At 40.8% G+C, this 24,987-nt stretch overlaps 1 protein-coding gene across 1 annotated transcript; it reads right to left on the bottom strand.

Moving 5' to 3' along the window:
- Nucleotides 1-1,717: 1,717 nt before the first annotated feature.
- FBXO30 (F-box protein 30) lies at nt 1,718-19,035 on the bottom strand. The gene is made up of 3 exons (XM_037392360.1): nt 18,894-19,035; nt 5,478-7,572; nt 1,718-4,623 (listed from the first exon to the last, which is right to left on the bottom strand). Exons 2-3 carry the CDS (start codon nt 7,554-7,556, stop codon nt 4,420-4,422), a joined length of 2,283 nt encoding a protein of 760 aa, XP_037248257.1. The 5' UTR covers nt 7,557-7,572; nt 18,894-19,035; the 3' UTR covers nt 1,718-4,419.
- Nucleotides 19,036-24,987: the final 5,952 nt, after the last annotated feature.

Raw genomic sequence — 24,987 nt, 5'->3', positions numbered from 1 at the left:
CTACTGCATGTGTTACAGAACCCGGTTTGTCAAAATGGCAGAGGTGTGGACTTCTGCTGTCACATCTCATAGAGCATCAAACGATGATTAATAATGTTTTGTCGACTACCAGGCCATTGGCAAACTATACTGAATACTATCAAGTCTTCTTATTTTGCTCCTTGCATTGTCTAACACATTTTTGTTCCCTTTTTCTGGCAAATACAGAAGGAAACCAAGCAGATGAATTCTCTGTGTCTGAAGGACTTAGTTTTTCTATTATTCTTACCAAATATTGCCTCTGACATCACCAGCATGTAGAACCCATGCTGAATACATAACTTGCATTCAGTAGAGGACCGCATTCAATTTAATTAATACTTGATTGAGGAATGCAGGCAGCACTTGGAGACAGTTTATAACTAAAGTGTATTTGAGCTTAAACAGCAGCAGGGCAACTCCCACTATAATGGAAAGACCAATAAATCATCAGTAAAATACAGCTGAAGCATGCACAAATCAGAAGCTGCCAGCACTCTCACACACAGTCCTTCAGAAGACTCTGTATGCTGGGCCTTCATGTCTTTGTTATTTTAAGCCTACTTCTCCATTCAGTTTTCCTCTCCAGTTTGGATTCTTGCTATAATATTCTTCACATGCCCAACAGTCACACAATGAGAATCCCATTCGTCAAACTGACTCTGCTTTATAGGCCATAACTTTCTTACAAACACTATCTGAATGCTCTTTTTTCCTCAGTGCTGTAAACAACCACTAGATTTTGCTCATCTGAAGATGAGCAAAGATGCCTGAACAGCCATTCTGACTGAATTTAAATCGGCTTTCTGATATTACAGCATTGAATTCTCCACTGAACGTAAATCTCATTTTAGGAAAGTACATTCCACAGGTGAGAGCCTATGAAGATAGTTTTAGCAGTAGTATTCTCAGAAAAGGTAAGTCAAACATACAGGCAAATCCTTTAGCATACTTTAAGCATCAAGAAAGTCAAAGTGAGACAAAAAATATTTCTTTACACAGCAGAATACCATCCATTTATGGAGACAGGAAAACAAAATGTGGCCTGTCTAAAAAAATAAAACAGCCACAAGTTTGTAATGACTGAAATTAAACCATGAGCCACACCATGTTACTTGACACAGTTTATATTAATTTATTATGAGATTTCTGTAGTATAGGTACATTTTTATTTGTAAAGACTATTAGCATACTCATAGTAGCAAATGGCAGGGCAAAAGGTCAATTTCAGGGCAGTATTCTATTTTAATAAGGTTTTGGTTTATGTTTTGCCATTCCACAAACAGTCAGAACTAAAACTATTACCTAAAAACCACCCTAAATTTTTGCTCCTGCACTATTTTAAACAACTTTCTACAGAGACCTTTACTCATGAGATGACACACTGAAAACATTCTTCACAAACCGGTAGCATGTGTATCATATTGATCAGATAATCTTTCCATTATCATGATAGAGCAAAGCAATAAAAATGGGTATATAGTCTAAAAAGGAATGACCAATCCTCATGCTGAAGTGAACGTGAATACATATTACTCACTTCCAAACTATGCAATTTTAAATGTTTGTAAATAGATTTCTTTATGTAACTTGCTCTTCTGAGTACTTACTGTACTCGCTATAGACAGACATTGAGCACCAGTTTGAACACCAGCAGGCTGGAGATAAGCTTTAAAAAAAGTACAATCATACTAAAAGAGAAACTCCAAAAGTTTTATTAGGATTTCAACAGACATTGCAAAAAATATTGCATAATGATTGAAAACATAATATTTTAAACAAAGTAGCAATGTGGTATCAAGTAAAAGAAATACTGGAACAGCTGTCTATATATGCTGTAAGGAAAGAAGTACCAGCAAAGGGATATAACATTTTTAAAAATCAAGGGCAAATGTGAACAAGCCACATTTTGATAGACTGACTGTACACCGTAGATGTTTTACAAACTGCATAGCAGTGTAAAAAAAAAAAATTTATCCTAACTATATTGTATTCCTGCATTTGGAGCAGTTTACAAGGCAGAGATTTTGTTTACAACAATGGTATTTTAATAGCTCTGGATTCTCATAAAAAATAAACTAATTTAACAAAAAAGCCTGTATCTACATTTGAAAACAAAAGTGCATGTACTGAGAAATAGTGTTATTTCTGAAGAACCCCACCGAGTACTTAAAAAGTTCATATGAATAGATCAAAAAATGATGATACTTTAAATGTAGATCTGCGCTGTGCTACATGCGAGATTCTACCGACACCAGTTCCTCTAACTGAACACCCTCTTTTCCCAAGCGACCGAAACACATGCCTGCCTACCACACTTACCAGGGTTCTGGGTAGCTACAAAGAATGCCAAGTACCAAACCCACAACACTGCTGACTAAAAAATACCAGTAACCCAAGAGAGATGTTTTAAAGTAGGTTTAGCCATAAACGCAAGCATCAACTTCTTAACGTTCAGGGTCCTTCCAGGTACACAACTACATTTAAACACTGGAGAGCAGCAGCAAGGAGCCATTAGAGCTAGAAGACAAGAACTGATGAAAGTCTGTCTCCTACCTTGTACTGAAAATTTCTAGGTAATGAGCATTTCAATACACTCAGAGAACAGGGGTGGCGGTTTAAAACCCCTACCTAAAACCCAGTTGGTATAGTCGGATTTGTATATGAATCTAGATTCTCCTTTCCAGATAACTGTGGTAACACCTTAGAACAACCGCAAATACTACTAACTTCTGTAGAGGGTTTAATTCTTTCCTCTCTCCAAACAAAAAAAGAAAGAGAACATGTGGTTTGAAGATTCAGGCAGAACTTCCATTTGAGCTCTTGTAATTACAACTCATGGCACTGAAGAACTAGATTTATTTTTTTTCTGGGCACCTGTAGCACTTGGATAGAAAAAGGCAGCGAATGTTTAGCTGGACTGGACCCAGAATGGAAAATGCACAGATACTGAAGCTGTGCACTGCAGTCAGACTAGCCATAAACAAGTGTCCAGTACAGAAATTAAGAGTAATAAATTTAGCCATTTTTGTAAACATCTCCTCCTTACTAATCTCTTATTTTTTTCCTATAATGGAAATACGTACTGTATTTCTTTGTTCCAAGATCTGGTCTGTTTCTGTTTTAGCTTTGTGGCACAGTTGCTACGTGCAACAGGATAGAGACACCAACATTAATACAAACAAGTTGGAAAGTTGGTTCAAGTTATTACAGTTTTGCTATACCAGGCCATTTTTCATAGCATGGATCCTCTGTTCACAAATGCTTTGTAAGAGCTTTTATTATGGAAGACTGGAAGCAAATTGGAGCTGTTTATTTAACAGATGTGGTTGAACGTACGTTTCTGATATGCCTTATGCAATTAACAAATCATGTCTCATCTTATGAAGATGATACATTTGCTATACATACCAGTAATTTAAAATGCTCCTCAAAAAAGCAGCATTTTATAGACAAATTAACAGAAAATGAGACAATACATCTCACAATACCATAGAACAAGTAAAGCCCTTTCATTAGCTGCATTATAAATCCGTAACTGTCCATCACATACTTTCAATTTCTGACTGCTCAAGCAACTTAACCCTCAGCCAACTGCAGGACAAGGAAAAACATTTTAAACATTTTATATCGATGTCATTGTAGGTGCAAGAGTAAAAACCAGTATTCCATGTTTTCAGTTCCAAAAGTTTTGCTCCCAAAAGTGAAATAACTGTTAATAGTTCAGAAGAAAAATAATCATTGTTGACATGTCAAAAGAAAGTTATACTAAAAATTAAGCTGCTGTAAATCTGAGTTCGCTTAGATCATTCCTAAAAAAATTTTTTTAAAAAAAACCTGATCCTAGATCACCTGTTAACTAGGAAGAGCACTAGAACAATGATTTCATGAGAAAAGATGTGCTTAAAAGCTGCATTTGAGACATCTACTATAAAGTTTTGAATTTTTCCTTATCTTTCAAATATTTGGATTGTAATTTCTTAAAAAAAATAGACCAAATACAGAAAGTATATTTGGTCAGGATTTTCTCTCACTACAATTCAGTGTTTCCTATCTAAACGTGCACACCATTTAGAGGCCATTTTTGAAACATTATCAGTCAACAGCAACATGGGCACCAGTGAATCAGAAAACACACCTTAGGATTTTGTTCTTAAATTATATAAGTTAGATAAAACTACCCTGTCCAGCAAGTTCCGAATTTTTCAAACATTAAGGCAACTTTCATTACTTTCCAGCTAAACAGTATTATAAAAAATAAATGTCACTTCAAACCTTATATACACAGTGACAGAGTAGATTTAGCTAGAAAGTATCTTTAGTACATTAATAAAGTGTCACAATATTACCGAGGTTATATCAGGTGCTTGAGTGTATGTGCAATTGGAGTGGTTGCAATATTTAAAGTACTGGTTTCAAAACAGAGCGCAGTGAACGTCCTTCTTTAGTGAGTTCTCGTGTTACACACATACATGGCAGCGGAACAGCCTCCTCTCTTCTCTCTACAGCATTATAGCTACATTTCTTCAAGTGGTCAGCCATGCTTACGATGTCAGCAAACTTCCACTCATTCACAGTACAGAAGGCTGTACTGAAGCGCCAAACCTAAAAAATAAGTTGCACTTAGGTTCAAAATGTTTTAAGATACCTGAACTCAGAGCAGGAAAATAAATGTTTGTGTTATAATACTTCCAGGCAATGTTTTGCATCTACTATAAACCATACTAAAAATCAACATGACACAAGCATACAATGCTAAATTTTATATAGTCAGTCCCAGGCTGATTCAGATTCCAAGGCAACTCTGAACCCTGGGAAAATATTTTCTGTGTCTACAAAGTAGTTACAATCAGAAGTTAAATAAAGTATTGCATGACCAGTCACGAGAATCCATTTCTGAAACTATCAACTTCAATTCCAAATGATGGCTGAAGATACTCTGCAGTGGAGGGGGAAATGGCGAAAACTGCACTTTGCAAAGGTCACCCAAAGGTTTTAACAATTACTTACTTACTTAAGGCACTGAATATCACGGCAATAGATAGAATCTCAATAGGTTAGCAAAAAATAAAACTGCTGTAAACAGTATAAAGGCAAGAAAAGCAAACTTTGTAGGCAACTTTCCTACTTTCATGGAATATTGATACTAAAGAAAATAACAAAGTAATTATTTAATATTTTAAAATCTAGGGGAAAAAAAAGAGAGGCTAATTTATTTACATCAAGTATAAACTAGACAAACTACTTCAAATTCTACTACTTCAAGTGTGGAGAAGACTGAACCAACCTGCTAGCAATTTTCACTAATTATTATTCTATACAACAATCTGTTTCTTGGTGGGATATTCTATCAAAAAACAGCAATAACAATAGTGATCAGGGAAAATATGAAGGGAAAAAGCAAACACATGACCAATTTAATGCTTTCCCTTTCATCTTCAAAATAGAAAATAACTTACCTTTTCTTTTATCTGCCAAGAAGAACTTCCATCTGGGTACCTTCTCTTCTCCCAGAGCAGGATCACCATCCCACGTGCTTGAAGCAAGCTTCCACACACATCTCTCATTAAACGTGACACTCTTGAAAGCTGACATAAACTAAAGCCATCTAGAAATCTAGCAATGTGCTGCAGAACTTCAAAAGGTAGACTACTCAGATGGTCATTGTGCGGTCCAATTAAGCAGCTTTTTGCTGGTTCTACTAATACTGTGGATATACAAGGCTGAACTCCAAATGACCTTAAGTGGCGATCATGAATAATTTTTGCCCCTTGTGTTGAAGGACAAAACCTTCGTTGGGAATATGTACACCCATAATATGCCAAAGGACACCTCTGCTCCATCCAGCCATTAAGGCCAGCATGAATGTCACCATGCACATTCTTAAAATGCGATGAAAATTCATTCCTCCTAAACAACTGTCCACAAACAAATGTAAACATTGAACGCTGTTTTGTTTGGTATCTAGCCACATATTCCAATACCAAATCCAGTCCAAGGGTTTGGAATGGACTTGGATTTGAGAGCTGTGGGTTGGCATGATCACATGCAGAAGCTGAAGCTATTTCCCCCACCATTGTGTTTGTGGCCAATATAGCAGATGGGAGAGAAAACGTTTGGGTCCCAAAGTCAACGTGATACACATCGACAGTGCGACTTTCTGATATTCCCCTACCTCCAGGAGAGTCTCCTAGGCAAAACAACAGAGCTGCAGTGATAAGATCAATCCCCTGAAGACCCATAGGATCTTCTGTTATCTCCAAATCTGATGTATCAACAGCTTTGTCTTCTTTTGGTGCAGACCAATAGTGGCTAACAAGGAATTTGTATGACCGATGCCGTAAAACTGAAAACGCATCTACATTTCTCAGTCTCTCCTGCTCCACTTGTCTCTCTAACATTTCTTCTTCATTAGCACTACGGGGAAGTAGTACATGATTAACATTGCCATTAACTAAGTGATCATCTGATATTACTTCTTTAAGTTGTGCTGTTACAGGGAAGGAGCTGCAAGGCTGTAATTCTTCATCGTCACGAGATGCAGTACATTCACCATTTGCTACACTGGATGGTTTTGAATTAGACACACCAAGATCTTCATTCTGGTCCAACACCTTTGAACATTCATTTTCTACATGAAAGCCATTACACAAAAGTGAGGAGTTACTGAGGTTTAGATTTAAGTCATGTTTTTGCGTTACATCATAACAAATATCACTAGAACCATTTTGCTCCATTTGTGAATTTTGACTCAGACTATCAAAGTTAATTCCCCCAACTGCTCCTATGTTATCTTCATCTGGATATCCATGGTCAGACTTTTTATCCTGAATAATGCCATTACAAGCTTGTTCTTTAATCTCAGTATCTTCTTTCATTTCATGTGGCGAAATGCAGAGGCTTGAATTTAACATATTAATGTCCCTTGTAGCAGTGTTCAGGATATCCAGAGCAGCAGCTAAACTCCTTGTTGTTTCTACAGTAGCTTGATAAAGTGCACCATACGACTCTTCATCTACAGGCATCAAACCATTTGAATGCACTGTATCTGGGGCACTTGATTTGACAGAGGTTTGCTCTCTGGATTCTGGTATTTGATCACCTGCTTTTGACATCATAGTTGCTACTTTAAGTGATTCTAGTAACATGCGCTGGTCTTGAAGGGCTAAAGCCATGTCTAGCTGCTCCACTTCATCAACATCTTTACTCAGATTTTCGTAAGATTTTCGGTCTGCGTAACTGACTGGCCATCTATTCCATTCCATGGTACAACATACCACACTGGCAGGGCAAACTTCCAGATGATCAGCAATTTTATTTCGGGCTACTATGAAGGGACACCCAAAGCCACTGTTCAAACAAGGCACTCTTTCAAGTGGACATAACATGCGATGTTCCTCAGCTTTACATGAGTGAAAAACTGCTCCACAAACCAACGGGCAGCCAATCAAGTCACAAGAAATGCCAGGCTCTGGTCTGGTCATACAACGACGGCTGACACAGTTCACACAGTGTAAATGTTGCTGATGTTCCTCCATGACTGTAAATCCAGTTCTGAGTGAAGAGAAAGGAGAGAAAAGCATAGAATATTAACTCCATGTTGTTAATATTTACTATTATTTGCAGTTTTGCATCTTCTACATATACAGAGCAATATAGGTCAACACCATCTGAACTGATCAGTAGCCATTTTAAGAGAAAACGTGACATTTTATCTCAAAGAAATGGTGTTTAAAAGTTGCCCTGAAAATTAAGGATACACATTTGTATCAGAGTTCAAGACACACAACCTATGAAATTATTCACCCGGTATAATATATGCAGCTTAGGTAAAAACGTTGTATAATCCTTCCCTCTGAAATAGTTCTTTTCCCCTGCCCATTGCGAATAGATGATTCAATGAAAAACAAAGCATGATTGTTGACTGTGGCTTACTACCTGAAATCATAAACCATACAACTCTACACAGTAGGGAGACAAAATAAAGGAATCCAGGTTCATCCTCATCTCCAGTTCTCTAAATTAAAGTCAGGCAACCTATTCCCTGGGCTGATTGCTACCACCTAAGCTTCTGACACTCTATTCATGCAGGTCTGTTTAAGGCAATCTGCAGCCCTCAGCATGTAGCTCCATCCCCTGTCATGTCCCATTCTCCCCCACTCCATGCTTCCGACAGACAGCAGTCCTTTACAACAGCTCTTACTCTTCTTTTTTTCTTCATCTATAGCCTATAGCTCCTCTCTTGTTTTTATAGTAGCTGCTGCACAAGGGTAGCAATTATACTACACATTAAGTAAGTCCTTTTATTTCATTGAAAACTTTTACATAAAACTGTACTACCCCACATGGTCTTATCTATACGTCAAGTTCAACACACAAAAGGTAAATTTTAGTGCATCCTATGACCATCCTGATTACAATATTCAAAGTATAAGTTCAAAGTATAAGGGTATCACAATAATTTTCCATAACAAGGTCAAAGAGCAATAAAGTTTGAAATAAAATTAATTGCATAATCTATTGTAACACATTGACACAAAACATTCAACCCTTGTTGCAGGGGGGGGGGGGGGGTTTGCGGGAAGGGGCAGGGAAAGAAAGCAAACATTGCATCTTTGTACTGTACTTTGAGAAGCTCTAAAATCCCTCACTAGCTGGAGCGCAGCCCCATGCATGTGACCAAGCTCTCCCCTAAGCTCTAACAAACTCCCTCTCAGAAGTGATACCACCAGGGATTACAGTTAAGAGATACCAGAGAATGACTTGTAGAGAGCCAAATTTCAAAATACTGTGTCAAAAATACATTTCTCAGTTCCATCTTTTCCTTACTGCTCACCCTCCAGCAATTCTTTTGAAAAATAAAACGCTTACAGAATTTCTGATTAATAGAAATGGTTCTTTATCTAGCCAACAAGTGCACTCGTACATTGTCTTCAGACTAAACACTGCAGTTTTAATGCATTAAAACTTCTTAAATTAAAATTACTCTAAACTGTAAAAATAATACGGCTGAATATTATTCCTTTTGTTCAAACTGAAGGTAAGAGGAAACAAAGCTGCCTTTTGGACAATCCACTTCAAATAATTTAAAGCATTTAAATAGAAACCTATGTGACACTTCACTCACTTGTATTCTTTTAATGCTTTGAAATTCATGCCAACTTTAAGTAGCAATCAGTCCGCATCCCCTCATCCGTCGTAACTTGGATAACTCAAATATTTCAGCCACCCACTCTCCTGAACACTTCTAACAAAGAAGCATATGTGCTACACTTAGCAGGCAAAACACAGCTGAATTTTCCCCACCGTACCTTAGTATTTATATACTGAATAACAAGTAAGTTTTGAATTAATTATCAAGTGCATCAATCACTGAACTCAGGGACTGACTGACTCGCTAAACATTTTAGCAACCCTTTCCAGCACACAACCTGCTTTCAACTTGCATATTATGTCAGATAGCATCTACTGCAAAGAGCTTAAATATGTTCAGTAAAGAATGAAAAAAAAAATTATTTGACTTCTCTGAGATATTCTTAGTTCTTTCAGCAAAACCTTCTCTAAGTAATTCCTGCCAAATACAGCAGCCTACCTATTGCTAGACGAAAGAAAATTTCAATGTCTTGCGGCAATACTGAAATCAAACTTTAGTTTTCAAGTCAACAGGTGAGCAGAGATCAAAAGGAAACTCTCAGGTTATTTATCTATTTTGAAGCACTTAACACAAAATGGAAATAGCCCTGAAAAATACAATTGGTAGTTTATAATGCAAGAGCCCTCATAGAGCCCAGCCCGTGCTTCATGTATCTAAACACAGTCCTGCTCCCGTAAAATAAACAATCTGGTAGCAGTAAGGCTTAATTTAATCAATTACCCACAGTTACACATTAAAATAAATAATAAATAATTAAGGAAAAAAATTGTTTACCTACTTTGCAAGAAGCTATGCACCCTGCTCACTTTAAGATGGCCAGAAGCGAGCAACTTCTAGTGCAGAAGGCAGGTGCGTTAGCCAGTGCCCGCTGCTGTGCCTGCACCATTCTACTGCTCTAGGACAAGGTGGCCCACATGCAGACAGCTCAGAACACAGTCAAACCGAGCTCAAGTTTGCCTGCACCATTTGTGTAGACATACCCTAAATTAGTCAACCATCATTAAATACTAACTTTAGATAGCCTACATGAGCTTACACAGAAGAACATTCTATTAAGACAGTAAAATATCCTCATCCCTAGCACACTATCTTGGTCACAAGTCAGGTTGTGAAACCCAAGGTGCATGATGATACTGGCTTTTCTCAGGCTCCTGGACTCCTTTCACACACAACTAATATTCATCAAAACAATGATTCCATACAAGCAAATGAAATTTTGAAGTGTGTAAGGAGGAGACAAGACATGGTGAAAACACCAAATATCACTAACTCACAGCATATGCATGCCAGCGAAGACTCTAAAACACCACATTTTACCAAAGGTAGATGCTAGTTTAGTTCTATAACAGATGCTTGCAATCATTTTTATACAGAAGCAGTTACGCACACAATCAAATAAATAGCTGAAGTAACCTATTCTCTCAGTTCCTATAAATAACAAGTCTATTGGTCGCTAAGAAGTTTGATATTAGTTCCCATTTCTCTTAAAATTCAAATCCTTTTGCACCTTAACTAAATATATAGTTTAAAATCTCTTTGGACATCAGTAGACCATCAGCAGGACATTCACTAAAATTCCGTGTCCTGCTTACAAGCCTTAACTTCACAGCACCTGCTGCAGAATTTCAATTTAGTCAAAATGTCACATTTAATTTATAGGTTACTACAAAGTCTTTTTATTTATATTAAAGGTCCTTTTCTATATTTTTAATTTTAATACCTGGACTTCAAACTCAACAGCTGTTTGGGGCAGTCATGAGTTCCTGGACTGCTTAAACTAGTTAAGGCTTTTGATACAATTCAATTATCAAATTGCAAATTAAGTTCAAAGGCAAAAAACAAAATGACCCTACCAAACTGGTGAAATAAATGGGTAAGACCTCAAGAATTAGCACATTCATTAATCAACAAATGGTCATGACTCACGCTATTTTGTAAGCTAACATTGTGAACCACGGAACTTGGCACCTCTTTGATTCATTAAGAGGATCCACATATGAATCATTTTCCTTTAAAGAACTAAAATTAATATATCGCTAGTACTACACTAAGAACAAGAACCACCCTCTTCCCAAACACTGCCTTGTAAAGGAAAAAACTGTTGGGTAAAGGGGAGAGAAAGAAAACTCTTGCTGGAAGTAACAAAGTGCTTTAATTTCCTCTGATACAGAAAATTGAAAGGGTTAGCAAAGTGTCATTGCTGACCTGAAGAAAAATACCTGTCATTAAAACACATACCAACACTATTCACAGTGTTTATGTCCCACTGTGTTCCTTGCCATAATTTCGTGAGAAGACAGTGTCAGATCAATGGCCAGAGCAAGAACAAACAGCTGTCCTTTTCTGACAGTGTAGTGTCAGCAGCTAGCTTCAGTTCATATGAGATGCTGAAGTACACACACTTGACTGTTACTAGCAGAGAAACCTAAAAATACATCCCGTTCCACTGAGGTGACCACTGCTCTCAGAATTTGTGTAATCACTTGATGTTATTGTACATACTATACAGTCAGCTGACCAAATCAGCCAGAACATGCTTTGAAAATCTGTCATAATTAAAAGGATTAAGATTCCAGCTGCTACAGCCACATGCTTTTAAGTTGCTGTTGTAACACAAACATTAAAATAGCATAATAAGGGTTTCAGTCACCACCATACTTCAGCCGCATGTGAGAGCTCCCACTTCCTTCTACACCACAAAGTATAAGCAGCTGTACTTAGTATTATCAAGCTCAAAGTCTACTTACTTACTCTCCCCTATATGAGTTCTTTGGCGCCCATATGATAGGAAAACAGCAACTATTACTGCTGTTGGAACACTTGCTACTCAGCCACTTTCTATTCACCAAACCTATAAAGCTCAACTATCTTTGAGACTCTTCCTTCTATCAAATTTGACTAAATAGGCCAACGGGTTCTTAAATTACTGGTTCAAGGAAGTAGAAGAATAGAGACATACAAGCAGTACTACAGGTTTAAACTCCCAGGAGCATCCAAATTCACCCACAGGCAGCCAAATATATGCAAACCATTCTAAAAAAATCCCTTTTGCTTTGCAGATTGTGGAAGAGGCTGCCATATTTCTGAATCTTCCATTTTTACCCAGGTCCCTGGCTAAAAGAATGGCTAACGACTCTGGTAAGATGCAGAAACTTTCAGTGAGGAAATGACCAAGTTAGAGAAAGGTTTAAGTGATAGCTGGCTAAAAAAAAAAAAGAAAAAAAAAAAAAGGTAATGAAAAATAGAACAAGAGGCAGAGAGCAGTATAAAAATTAAAAAAAAAAAACCCAAACCAAAAACCAACCACAAAAAAAAAAGGGGGGGGAGAAAAAAGAGCTTTAGAATATTCTGCCAAAATAGAATTGGCAGCACTATAGATATTTATTTAACAAGCTATTTTATTTTTCTATATCCCACCATGCATGGCAGAATAATTTTCATTCGCCTTGACTAACAGGACTATCAAATGCTTTAAACAAGCTTTGCTGTCTTCTAGAAGGTAAGCTTTTCTTTACTTGTCATACCTATCCTGTGCAAAAAGTGTAGCAGTTTTTGTACCCAAAACTCAACACCTCAGTCTATTATTACAATAGCATGGCCACTTCAACTTTCTGTGTTATGCTCCCTTTTTGGGTTTGGGGGTGGTAGAGTTTGGGTTGGTTGGTTTGAAGTCTTTTTTAATTCATCAGTTTTCAAATAACCAATGAAAAACATGAACTGGAGGTTCAGCAAGGTGTCTCTAGCACCATTTCAACTGACGAATGGCAAGTGCCACCACTAGTTGCCATCCCTGCTTGAGGATGCTCTAACTCTACTCCTCAGGACTCCACAAAGTCTAAAGTTAAACAGTCCCATCCTGAGGCTCCTCCAAAGCCAGTACAGCCATTGTCCTCATATTAGGGAGCTGGGTACCTCAAATCCTGCTTAAATGTCTCTCCACAGCACTGGGAAGGCAGGAAACGGGGGCATACAAAAAAGTTAATCTAATGCTATACTAATTTCTAACGACTCTTTAAAATGGTAAATTCAAAAGAAAACAACATTACAAACTGCTAGTTATTAACATGAAATGGCATGACTAAGAGCTGACAAATGTAAAGGTATATGCTCCAGTTGCACAAGTAATAAGGTAGTACATGTGGCCATATTTTAGCATCTTATATACCAGGCAATTTTTCCTTTTGTATACATTTTTTCTGACTTGAAAGAGAAGCTACTAAATAGAACTTTGTGAAGCCTTGTATCTCTTCAAACTAGTTTACATCAGACATACTTTTAGGAAGCAGAATCCTTTTGGATGCCACACTTAAAATCTCAAACTTATGGGTCACAAATTACCATCTCCCACCCGCGAGTTCATCAGGACAAGCCTGGATTCTGTTACAACTGGGCAGAACAGGGAAGTTAAAGCTAGATTCAAAACATTTGGATAGACAAGTTTTCACTGCGTTCTCAAACAAAATTCATCCACAACAAAGAAGAGAGCATCTTCCCTGCCTGGTAGTGACTGCACATATTTGACACACTAGGATGAGTCTATTTTTTTTGTTGTTGTTGTTGTTAATCACTGCACACATGAGAAGGAGTTTAAATTACTAAAGCCCAAACTATTATACAAGTAGGATGCTACTTCTACCATTATCATCATTGTCCATACAATTTATATGAATTACACAAAAGAGGGAGAAAAAGGTCAGGCTCAAAACATGGCCTCTTCCTGCAAGAAAAAAACTTTAGGGGTTTCCATACTTCTGGAAAGATTCTAGTTTTATCAGTGATCTGCCTTTGAAGAAGTATGTACTAACTGCTTTTTGAAGCATAAATTAAAGTTATCCATCTACCTCAAAAACAAACCAGACCAAAACAAAAAGAACCTTCTAACTACAGCAAAAATAGTGAGCATTAGAATTCTAAGGAAGCGCAACTTTTTATTGTCAACCTTAAAAAGAAAAGCTTTTCCATGTCTACTCCTGCCTCAAGCATCTTATTACAGGAGCTGACCTGTACTTTGCATTCTTTTGAATAACACTTTAGGAGTTCCCCTCTCCCTAGTGGCAAACCACCTTCCTCCCATTCAGACAATTCAGTGAAGTATTTCCTCCCAAATCACTGTGGCCCAAAAAAACCAGAAATCAAGGGGAAAATGACCCAAAGCAAAACACTGCTTTGACTGAAGTGGACCCTCCACTGATGCCCCATGCATCTGGCTTTGTCCCATTTTAGAATAGAAGCCCTGATGGAATGATAGAACACCTTCTTCTATCACTATTAAACACTGGGAGTGTTAAAAATCAAAACCAAAACTACTAGGTTTTTCCTTAGAGTACTTTTGTGACAGATCTGCCATGCATTTTTTTCTCCTTGACACATTTCCCCAAAGAAGAAACCCAAAGGCCTTAACTTGCCTCTGGCCACACACTGACACAGGACAACCAAACTAGGAACACCTACACTTGCTGCATGGCTCAGGCACAAAAGCACTCTACCTGTTGAGATGGTGACAGGGCAGAATCAGCTAGAGAGCCAGTAGATTTCATGTGTAAAGCACTTCTGAACTTGAACTCAGTGTGACTTCTCGATTCCTGCAGACTCTGCAAGAACTGAGATCAGAAGGAAGGTTTCATTTCAGGTGTACATATTGCTTTCTATATGTACAATACTCTGAAAAGGTCATGTGCTTACACTATCTGGAGATACAAATTTTGAAATATTTTGCAGGTTTTATGGAAAAATAAACAAGCTTTTACAAACTTAGCAAGTGCAACCTACGTTTTGTCATTTTAGCTTATTGCTAGCTGTTAAGTCACGGTAGATGGTTACCTGTTTATATTTAAGGCTAGAAGATATTATTAAAAGTTATTATTCTGACCTACTTCACTCAATTCTTTGGTTTGGCCCAGCAGGAGCCACTTAAGGAAAAAAAAAACCCAAACCTGAATTAAAGATTGCAACAGCTGGAGAACTAAAAAAAAAAATAATTTAGTTTGCTTCTTTTATAAATGCATTTTAGTCTAGTTAGAATTTGTCCAGCGTCAGTCTTCAGACATGCGAACTTATTAAGCAGTTGCTTAATATTAAAAAGCTCTTTACTATTACAAGCTGCTTCTTCCATGTGTTCATGGAACATTAATAAATAATTCTTATTACATATTTTAATTTGTACATGTTGCCACAGAATTCCTGACCTCTATATATACAGAGATCAGGCCAAACATCTTGTTAATATACTGTTTCAGGTCTTAACCAGTTCCCATAGCAAAGTAAGAAAACAAACTTTAAAGTAAATGGAACACAAACACAACTTCTCTCCAAGATACTAGACTGAAATGTAGATTTCATGTACTCTGTATATATAAGGTTACTTTTCCTATTAAAAATACACCCTTGTTAGTAGACAATGGCCTGACCACCATACAGTAAAAACAGACAGCAGACATAAAAAACCTGACCCATGGAAATAGTAAAAAATACCCAGTTTTAAAAAAAACTTTTCTAAACAAAAACTCAATTATCTCAAACAGTTGATGACAGGTAGCTGGGAATATCTCTCATAATGAACATGTTATACCAGCTCTTTCAATATGCTTTTAACTGGAATGAAGAACTAGAAAACACAAAGATCTGCACTACAAGTTTGTGCACGGGTTTAGGATGTACAATGAGTCATCAACTTCTGATCTCTAGTATCATTTAAGCTGCCTTTTCCAAATGTCAGTGGGCTTGATGCTATTCTTTTTTCCCCCAAAGACCCCAGCTGAACATTCCCATCCAAACACATTCCACAGCCGATGACAAGTGACTTGGCCAAAACAAGGTTTTGTAAGAGCATTACAGCTATGTCAATAAAGGACACTCTTAAAAAGATCCTATTTGAAATGAATCTGTCACTCCAACAAATTTCTCTGTCACATAGGACTTTTGAAAAACTACATTTCTACTAGAGATGCTTCTAAATAAAGAAATACAAAGCTTAAACTTCAACAAACACCAACCACCTTCCGGCACCTATGTAACCAAGTCTGAACCACATGCCACTACCCAATGATCAGCCTGAAATCACTACCTTAAGTTTTATATGAAGAGCTGTAACTATGCCAATCAGAATTTTACCTCACCATGCCTCTCTTTCTCATGCCTTAAGTTTACACCTCTCAGTTGCTGGCTCAGAGGCCAACAACTACTCAATTAGATGTTCCACAGACAGTAAGGGCCTGCAGGGTATTGTAGATTCAAGTAGCATTAACAGATTAGAAGAAAATTAAAGTAAGACATGGTGTCACTTCAGAAACTATTAAAAACAGTAGCTTGCAAAGTAAATCAGAATCTAGAGGTCCCCTGCCATTTTAACTCGCCTGGTTTAGACCAGCTTGTATTATAAGATTTTTTCAGTTTCCTTCATTCAGTGTTGAGACTAGACACTGCCCAAACACTTCGGACAGCTTAGGTAGGATTTCTCTGTAACTCTCAGAAATGTAACTACCCATTTATTTGTGGTCTGTTCAGGAATACTTTCTCTTTATACAATCTAACCATCTCACCAACAAATACGCATGTAACCTTTATTCTTATTGTGCAGGTAAGGAAACTGAAAGAGAACTGTCATCAGTATAACGATCACTAGATAGATGATTCCCTACTCCCATCTCTATACCACTGGATCTCATTGCCAGAGGCAAACAGCATTTTCCTCATTTGAAACAAAACTCACCAAAGAAACAGGCCTATCAATATGAAGGTTTTATTATTTTTAGTTCAACTGGGCTGAATACAAAACAAAGGTTTGTTAGGAAGCTGCAATCCACAGCAGCTGCAGGACCTCCACTTGAAGACTAATAGAAATATGCTTTCTTTCTCACAAAGGTACTACAAGACACTCCTTACGACCTATGTCAAAAACTCAGCTGTCCAAAACATGCAGAAATCTTGCCCAGAAAGTTTCCAAGCAGGTATCGCTAGTTAAACTCTGCACTTGTTTTGCCCACGAGACTTCTAACAACAAAGTTGGAGGCAAGTGAAATATAATCCAAGTTTAAGAAGTTAATTGAGTAGAAGAAGAATTTAGTGTAAAAGAAAGAACATTCAAGAAGTAAAGTAAAACCACTGCTTTTGCGTAACCTTTGCCCATTCTGCTGGGATTCTCCTGTTCTCTAACACCCTCTAACTTTGGAAAACAACAACACAGAGACCCCAGAAAAAGTCTCAGCTTGCAATACAACCCCAATTCACCCTTTGAATCTATTTCTTCTCTGGATGAAACTTGACCACTATGAGGAAATTATGAACAGGTATTCACCTCCTATAGAGTGGAAAACAGATAAAAGTTGCCAAGTGTATTTTTCAGTCTTCCAGGTATTTAACTTGCTTACCAACAAAAGTTCTTTTAATAATAGTTTTGTACTTTTGGGAGAGGGGTACATCATAAATAAGTGTAATTAACATCCTCATCAGCAGGGATGCATGAACCTTAACCCTCCAGATCACAGCACAAGTCAAGGTGTATGACATTAACATGCAGCAGAAGGCAGCAGCTATCAGGGAAAGAATTTAACCATCAAGTGCTACACACCAATTCTAGAGAAAGCAGAGGAAGCTCTCTTGCCTGAGGTGCTAGCACAAGCAAGGTGATGATGATCTTGCTACAGCAGCACAGGCCGTATTGGATTAGTATGTTAACACACACTTATTCTGGCATATTAACGACATAATCAGCAAAAGGAAAACGAGGATTATGAAAAGCTTCTCAGCAAAATCCGAATAGAACTTTACAGGACAAAGGAAAGCCACCTCTCCAGCCCAAGGGTTTTTTCCCTGGAGAACTCAGACCTGCTGCAAACAACAGCGATGCTAGAACTTCTGGAAGTGAGGCCGCACGACTGTTTCAGCAAGTGTGCTGTTCAACAAGCTGCTGTCACCTCCCTGCACACTTCCGACGGCCGACCTGCGGGGTTACAGGAGTACAGCCACACAACTTTCTTTACCTTCATAAAGGAGGCAAGGAAGGGCTCCCACGCACATCAATAATAGCCATCAAGAAGATGGGAGAAGCGACAAACCACCGCCCCTTGCATGATGTGAGCACACCTACCGGCAACACCTGGGCAGGGGGGCTTAGCGCAGGCTCTCAGCAATACCTCCGGACGACTTGCTCGCTCTCCCTCTCCTTCCATGCAGACCGGAGATGCCCCGGCTGCGCCAGGCCGGCCGCGGCCCTGCCCGCTCCCCCGTGCCACCGCGGCGCGCCGGGCAGCGCTGCCAGCCCCGCGGGGTAAGAGGAAGCGGCAGCGCTGGCTCCGCCGCCGCCCGCTCCCGGCGACCGCGGCTCGCCGAGCGGCCTGCGGCGGGGGGGTACGGCCGCCCCCCACGGCACGTTACCGCCGGCTCACACGCAGGACTTCGGGCCCCGCGGGAGCCGGGCAGGGAGGAGGGGACGCCGGCGAAGCACGCACGCCGACCCCCCCGCGGTCCCCTCCGGGGGCTGCGGACAGCGCCGACCCCGCCTCCCGGCCGGGACCCGTCAGAGTCGGCGGGGAGCCGCGACCGAGCCGCCGCTGGGCCCCGGCCGCCCTCGCCCCGCAGCGACCCCGGCGCTCGCCCCCGCCGGGCCGCCATTTGTTTACCACCCGGCTGCCAGGCAGCCGCCGGCGGCCAGGAGCGGAGACGCAGCCCCGCCGGGGACGCCAGGCCCGGCCCGCCCCGCCGGTCGCGGACAGCTGTGGCTCACCCGTCCCCGTCGCTAGGCAGGCAGGAGGGCGCGGGAGACTGCGCGGCGCCTCGCCCCTGCTCCCGCCGCCGCGGCGCTCGCTTCGTCTCCCCCGGCCTGGCCTGGCCTGGCCTCGCCGCCCGCCGGGCTCCCGCGCGGCCCCGCTGCCGGCCGCGCCCCCAACGGCCGCGCGGACGGGCGGGCGCGCGCGCCAGGGCAACCGAGCGCGCGGGGCGGGGCTGGGCGGGGCGGCGGGCACGGGCCTCCCTCGCGCGGCCCAGGGGGCGGGGCAACGGGCGGAGGGCGCGCGCGGCGCCGGCGCGGCCAGGTTACCTCAGCGGCTGCGCGGCCGCCCGGGCGGGTGCCCGGATGTCCCCGTGTGCTCGTCCCCCCGGCAGGTCCGCGCTGGCGGCGGCGGGTAGGCGGCCCGGGTCCGTGTCCCCGCTGGGCACAGGGCCGCTGGCGTAGGGCGACAGGGAACGCGGGCCGGGCCGGCCTGCGAGGGAGCGGTGCCTTGGGGGCACCGGGGCCCGGCCCGGCCTGGCAGCCGGCCCGGCCCGGCAGTGGGGCTGCCGAGTGCGAGACTCCCCTGAGGCCGAGCGGGGCGGCCGCCGCCGCTGCCGGTGTGTGAGGCAGGGCCTGGGCAGAGCGCACAGCTGCCGCTTCGCGGCCCACCGGCCCCCTCGGCTCCCCCGGTGAACGCCATTACCTCGCTGAGGCCTCCCCTCGGCCACGTTTCCTGCCAGCCAGTTGGAAATGTACCTTCTGGTGTTACTGGCCGTGCTTGGCTAACACCTTTCCTGGTGCATGTTCGGCCTAGGGTCACCCTGGAGGCTCCTGGGGCAAGCACTCTGCAAGATGGGTCAGTTTTTTATCCAGAATCCTGAACTTGCTCGCAGAGGTGCAGGGTATAGAGGCAGCCTCTGCAGATTCTGCTCTTTGTGGAAACCAGCTGCTGAGGGGGCTGTAGCTAGGCAGGGATTATGTGGAGTGTAAGGGTCCTTAATCCTGATACACATGTCACGTTTTGAGGGGATGCAGTGCACCTTGTGGTCCTGAGAGAAAAGCTGTTTTATTTAGACCATACCCTTTGCTCAGAAGGAACAGACTAATGTAAAGATATTTTGTGGCTATGGAAGATCCAGATCGGTTTCTTGATTTGTGAGGCATAATGTACTTAACATTACACTTCCAGTTGAAAACCTTGTTTGTCTGCACCCAGCTTCCAGAGACCTCATTTCCTTGCAGCTCATGTAGATTTGTGTTTGAGAGAAGTTGTGGAGGTTTTAAAGCAAGCCAAATAGATTTTCTAAGTTTACCACTTAACCCAGGTTCGGTGGGAAGTAAGTGAAAGATACACGAAAAAGGTAGTTGCAAGTTTGGACATTCAGCGTCTTGGAAGATTCTTACCTTCTCTTACTCTAAAAATAAGAGAGCATGAAAGAAAGCTGTATGCCATCATTTTCATGTTAGGTATGCAAGACAAAGCATAAGATGACCTTAATGTGGGGCGTCGTTGCCAGCTCTTCCTATAATAAGCACTCTCAGGTATGCTCCACCCTTACACTACAGCCTTGATCTTTCTTGATCCTGAGGACAGGCCCTTTTTTTCCTTCATAGGTTTGATTATAGGATCAGGACATAATAATCTAGCCAAGTGAGCTCCAGAAGATGGTAGGGATTGGCTTCATGACTCAGAGAAGCCAAACAAAATCATTTCATCTGCTCAGCAGGCAATTATATAAATTGCTGGGCAGAAGCCATGTAGGCAGTCACTGGTTTCCACAACTGCTCTTATTGGAAATGTCTGTGAGACAGGTGAAGTTTGCTGTGCATCTTATTCTCATCAGAGTGGAATATACTCTGTGGCTGACTGACATCAACCTAGTGCAAAGGTATTAATTACATAGGGTGTTGCAGTGCTTTTTCTTCGGCTGACTGTGTGCTGGGAGTGGACTTCTATGACAGAAGTGGGCCTTTTTATTTTAATTGCTTCTTTTGAGTAAGGACAGTGAACTTCTGTGGCTTGGGCTTCTTTTCTCATACCTCAGCTGAGACTGCTCTGGCCACTCAGGGAAGAATCTGCTGCTTCTCTAATATTTTAGTGCATTTTCTTTTTCATGGTCCCAGAGCTATCCCCTTCTACCCCACCTGCCAATCATTATCTTTCTCATGAACTGCTATTTAAGGTAATTAGGCAAGTTGTAATCATATAATTTGTCTTAGTACCATTGATGTACAAGCCAGAAAGTCTTTGAGGATTCAGTGGGTGAACAACTGGAGAGGCTATTTTCTACTGGCTTAAATCCAAAATGAATGAAACTTCATTCTGGTTACTCATAAATGGAAAATGAGTGTCCATGTCTGGTCCACTGTTGTTCTGTACATGACACTGTCACTGAAGTCAAGAGGAGAGTGAAGTGTAAATTGATTCTTGAGTCAGTGTAATTTGGGTCTTTCCCCTTGATACAGATGGGAAAAAATTACAAATGTTTCCGAAATGCATTTGCAAGTAGATTTACTAATGCGTGAGCATTCGTATTTAGCAATGGGTAAAAATAAACAGCTGAGATCTGCCCACAAAGCCGCATATGCAATTTGCACTGCACAGCTTTGGGAGCAGGATGTTTCCAAACAACAGAGACCTCAGAAGAAGTTTTTTGCGCCTCCTGGGTTTGTATTTTCAATCTAGGCCCATCAAGAGATCTGACACTTACTTTAATGCCTTTACGTTTACTTTCCAAGCAAAGATACCTCTTCTGTCATTAAAAAAGCCTGCAGCTAGCCTAGAGACTTGAAGTAGCATAGTAATCAGATTCTCTTTTGTAAAGCTTTTTGATAGTAGCAACACTTGATCTTTTAGAACATGTGGAACATGAATTATAAAAGAAGCCACTAGAGACGCTCATGTGAATTTTACAGTTTGGTGGTGTTTTGTCATATTCAATATTTAACCTGAGAAGGGTTTTTTTGGGTAGGAAAATCCACCCTAACATCAGGTCAGATGCCTCAATGTCAGCATAACTGCCCACCTACTTAGTTACAACCATGAAAACTGTGGTGGGTGGGTGCCACGTAGGTTTTGTGGGACTTTTTGGTGTTCTATATATACCAGATACTGGGGCATAAATAGAACCAAATCAGTAAAGTTTTGATCCTGCCAAAGTGGACTCTCTTGGTTAGTTCTAGACCTATGAAGCAGCAAGATAAAAAGGATCAGTGCTTGCTTTCAGAGTGGAAAAAACTAATGTGCTATTTCATGGAAACTTGTAAGTCTTATGAGTGTATGTATTCCTGAATACTTTAGTATGTCATTATACTCTTTGAAACAATCCCATCAGTGTTTTGAATCACTGTCCCAGGACTTCAACAGTCATTCAGCATTGATTTCACACAAAAACACCCCTTTTTAAGGCAAAGGTGAAAACTCAGATAATGGTTATGATTGGAGTACTTTTTTGTAGGTAAAAATCCATACCACAATATACCTGTAATAAATTACAGTTTATATTTTATTTATGCTTAGTAAACTATACTGGTCTGAAAGGAAACATTAGTTCTCTGATATCTTCAACTATCTCAAAATGAAAACCATGAACTTAATGGTTAATTAGAGGTGGCACCCTCTGATCTGTTGTGATAGTAGACCAAAGACATTAAGAAATTACAGAGGAATCCACAGATGGTGAGGCTGTTTCTGAATTATGAAAATGTCATGGTCAGCTGCACTGGTGTAGAAGGGTTTGTGCTTCTTAGCTGAAATAGAAGTTCTCCGAAGATTCCAGTTATGATTAAAACTGCCATCAGTGCTCCCCCAAGAATTAAGCTTTCAACTAGCAGAAGTTTGGGTTTGCCTGGAGAGAAAATGATAGGCAGTGTTTTTTTACAGAAGAGGCTCTTGCAATGACATCTAACTGATAGTAAATTATGTTGGTATAGATGAGGTTTCCCCAATTCAAAAGTATTTATAAAAAAACATTTCTGAAGAGAAGTGACAGCACAGAAACAATGTGTACCAGTTTGTTTAACTTGGAGAAAGGGTAGGTACTGCGGCTGAAACTCTGAGGAAGCAGTTAGTAATATAGAACAGTGTGCAAACTGATGCAAAATTTATTTATTTGTGACTTACTGGGCTCTCTTCACTTTTACTTCCAATTCTCATTCAGGCAGGAGGAACAGAGCAGGATTGTTAAAGGAGCCAAGCAAGGGACAGCGGTGGTCTACATAAAAGATACCCAGAACACTTTTGTGCCATACACACGTGCAGGATACAATCATCTGGGATATGATAATGCCCCTTCAACTCAGGGGTTGCCTTTGTGAGAAGGAGGCTGTTTTCAGTCCTGTGGGTCTCCTGTTGTTTCACAGAGGCTTCATCCTCCGTGATGTAGCTGAGAGGATGAATTAGTCTCCAGTCTGAGGGGAAGACTCTGCACCACATGGTGCTGCATCTTCTATTATGGGTGGCAGCTAGGCTAGACAGCACTTCAGCACTGAATTCTTCCTTAAGTTGCCTAAGTTCTGTAACAGCGTAACAGTGAATCTGATGGAGTTGTGTCTGATTTGGAGTCGTGGGAAGAGGGAAGAGCTGGTCCCTCTGACTCCACATTTCTGAGTTCATGGCAGTGTCAAGGAGACGGTTCTGAGCTCACAGCAGGTTTGACTGGAAAGCTGCAGCCCTCAGGACAATCATTGTGCCTCCTGGGCTTAATAGCACAACATTGTTTTTTAGTGAGGATGGAGTTCCCCATTAGACAATAAAACCAACAATGATATAACACCTTTTATTGATTTCATTCTCTTTGGCACTCGCAAGTTCTTTGCATAGCTACGTTTCAGCAATTTTTATCTATTACTATTTTTATTTATTCCATATGTTGGGGGATATTTAGACAGCCTTGCCATACTGTTTTCAGTGGTTCCAAGGTGCATCATTTGTTTTAGAAATAAAGATGCTATTTGAGAGCTGTTGTATTTTAAAAGTAAAGCATCAGCTAGCATTGACTGGGGTGATTGGTTCAGAAGACTTAGCAAGATTCAGTCAGCCACAGGTGCTTTTCATTTTTCCCTTACAAAACTGAGTTGGTAGTGTTATAAATGCCACTTCAGTGTTTTATCTGAGGGGGAAAGGAGCTGAAGGTCAAGTGATAGAACAACATCAGATGATTGAACTTGGGAGTGCCATGGAGGGCTGCAAGGCAAAGCAAGGGTCAAAATATCATATACACACTACTGCCTGCTGTGCAACTGTAGCTTATTTCTGGCTTTGGCAGCATCATGATGGGGGGGAGAAGGAGAGCTGGGACTAACTGGAATGCTATCAGAGCTGGTTGGTTCCTAAGTCTACTATCAACCATATGTGCCTCAGAACAACTAGCTTTAGTTTTTATCACAACTTACTGACAAAAAAGGCACGGTAGTGTTGCGACGGAGGGAAGACACAGTCGCTCAATATGAGTGATCAGCAGACTTCGTTTATTGTCTCTTACAGTCACCTTTTATGCCTTCTTATAATTAGCTCATACATATTACAAAAGTTAAGCTCATTATTGGTTAGTTACCTAAATACCAAGCCCGCCCCTAGTTTCTCTTCTGTAGTTTTCTGTTCCCACCTGCAACATTCTTTTCCCACCGAAATCTTCCTGTTACTGTGTAACAAGGACAGCCAAAGACAGTGTATTTTGCTTTACTTCAGATAAGCTGAGAGCGATGTGCATTTTTGTCCAGCCAGCTGGACTATGTCTATGTGACCCTTTTCAGCTAGCCAGTTATCCACACGGTAGCTCCCAGTCATTAGGACTGATCAGAAAGCAGTGTATTCGTTAGTCATACAGGAACATCTGCTGGGGTTGTGCACGTACATGCTAATCCAAAAGAGTACACTGGCAAGGAAATCAAGCCCCTTTGTGATATGTGTGCATAAGTACAGTTAAGTTTTTTGCATTACAGTAGATTTCAGTTTTAATCTCCTCAAACAGTGATAAGAATCCAATTTCAAAGCAGTGTCACATTTTTGGCTTTGATAACATACTGGTGATTTGCACCAGACTACATAAAACTTTTTTATTTCTATTGAACCACTTTATGAATCATTTACTTGGAGTTGCTTCTCTCT

Source organism: Falco rusticolus, chromosome 6, assembly GCF_015220075.1.
Source record: "Falco rusticolus isolate bFalRus1 chromosome 6, bFalRus1.pri, whole genome shotgun sequence".
NCBI lineage: Eukaryota > Metazoa > Chordata > Aves > Falconiformes > Falconidae > Falco > Falco rusticolus.
The sequence above is the reverse complement of the archived record's forward strand: the minus strand, read 5'-3'. Positions and strand labels throughout refer to the sequence as shown.

Excerpts from the sequence above, each read along its gene's own strand:
- FBXO30 (XM_037392360.1), bottom strand. The coding sequence starts at position 7,556 with ATGGAGGAACATCAGCAACATTTACACTGTGTGAACTGTGTCAGCCGT. Across the intron at positions 4,624-5,477 it reads CTTGGCAGATAAAAGAAAAG|GTTTGGCGCTTCAGTACAGC; the intron begins GTAAGTTATTTT and ends CTTATTTTTTAG.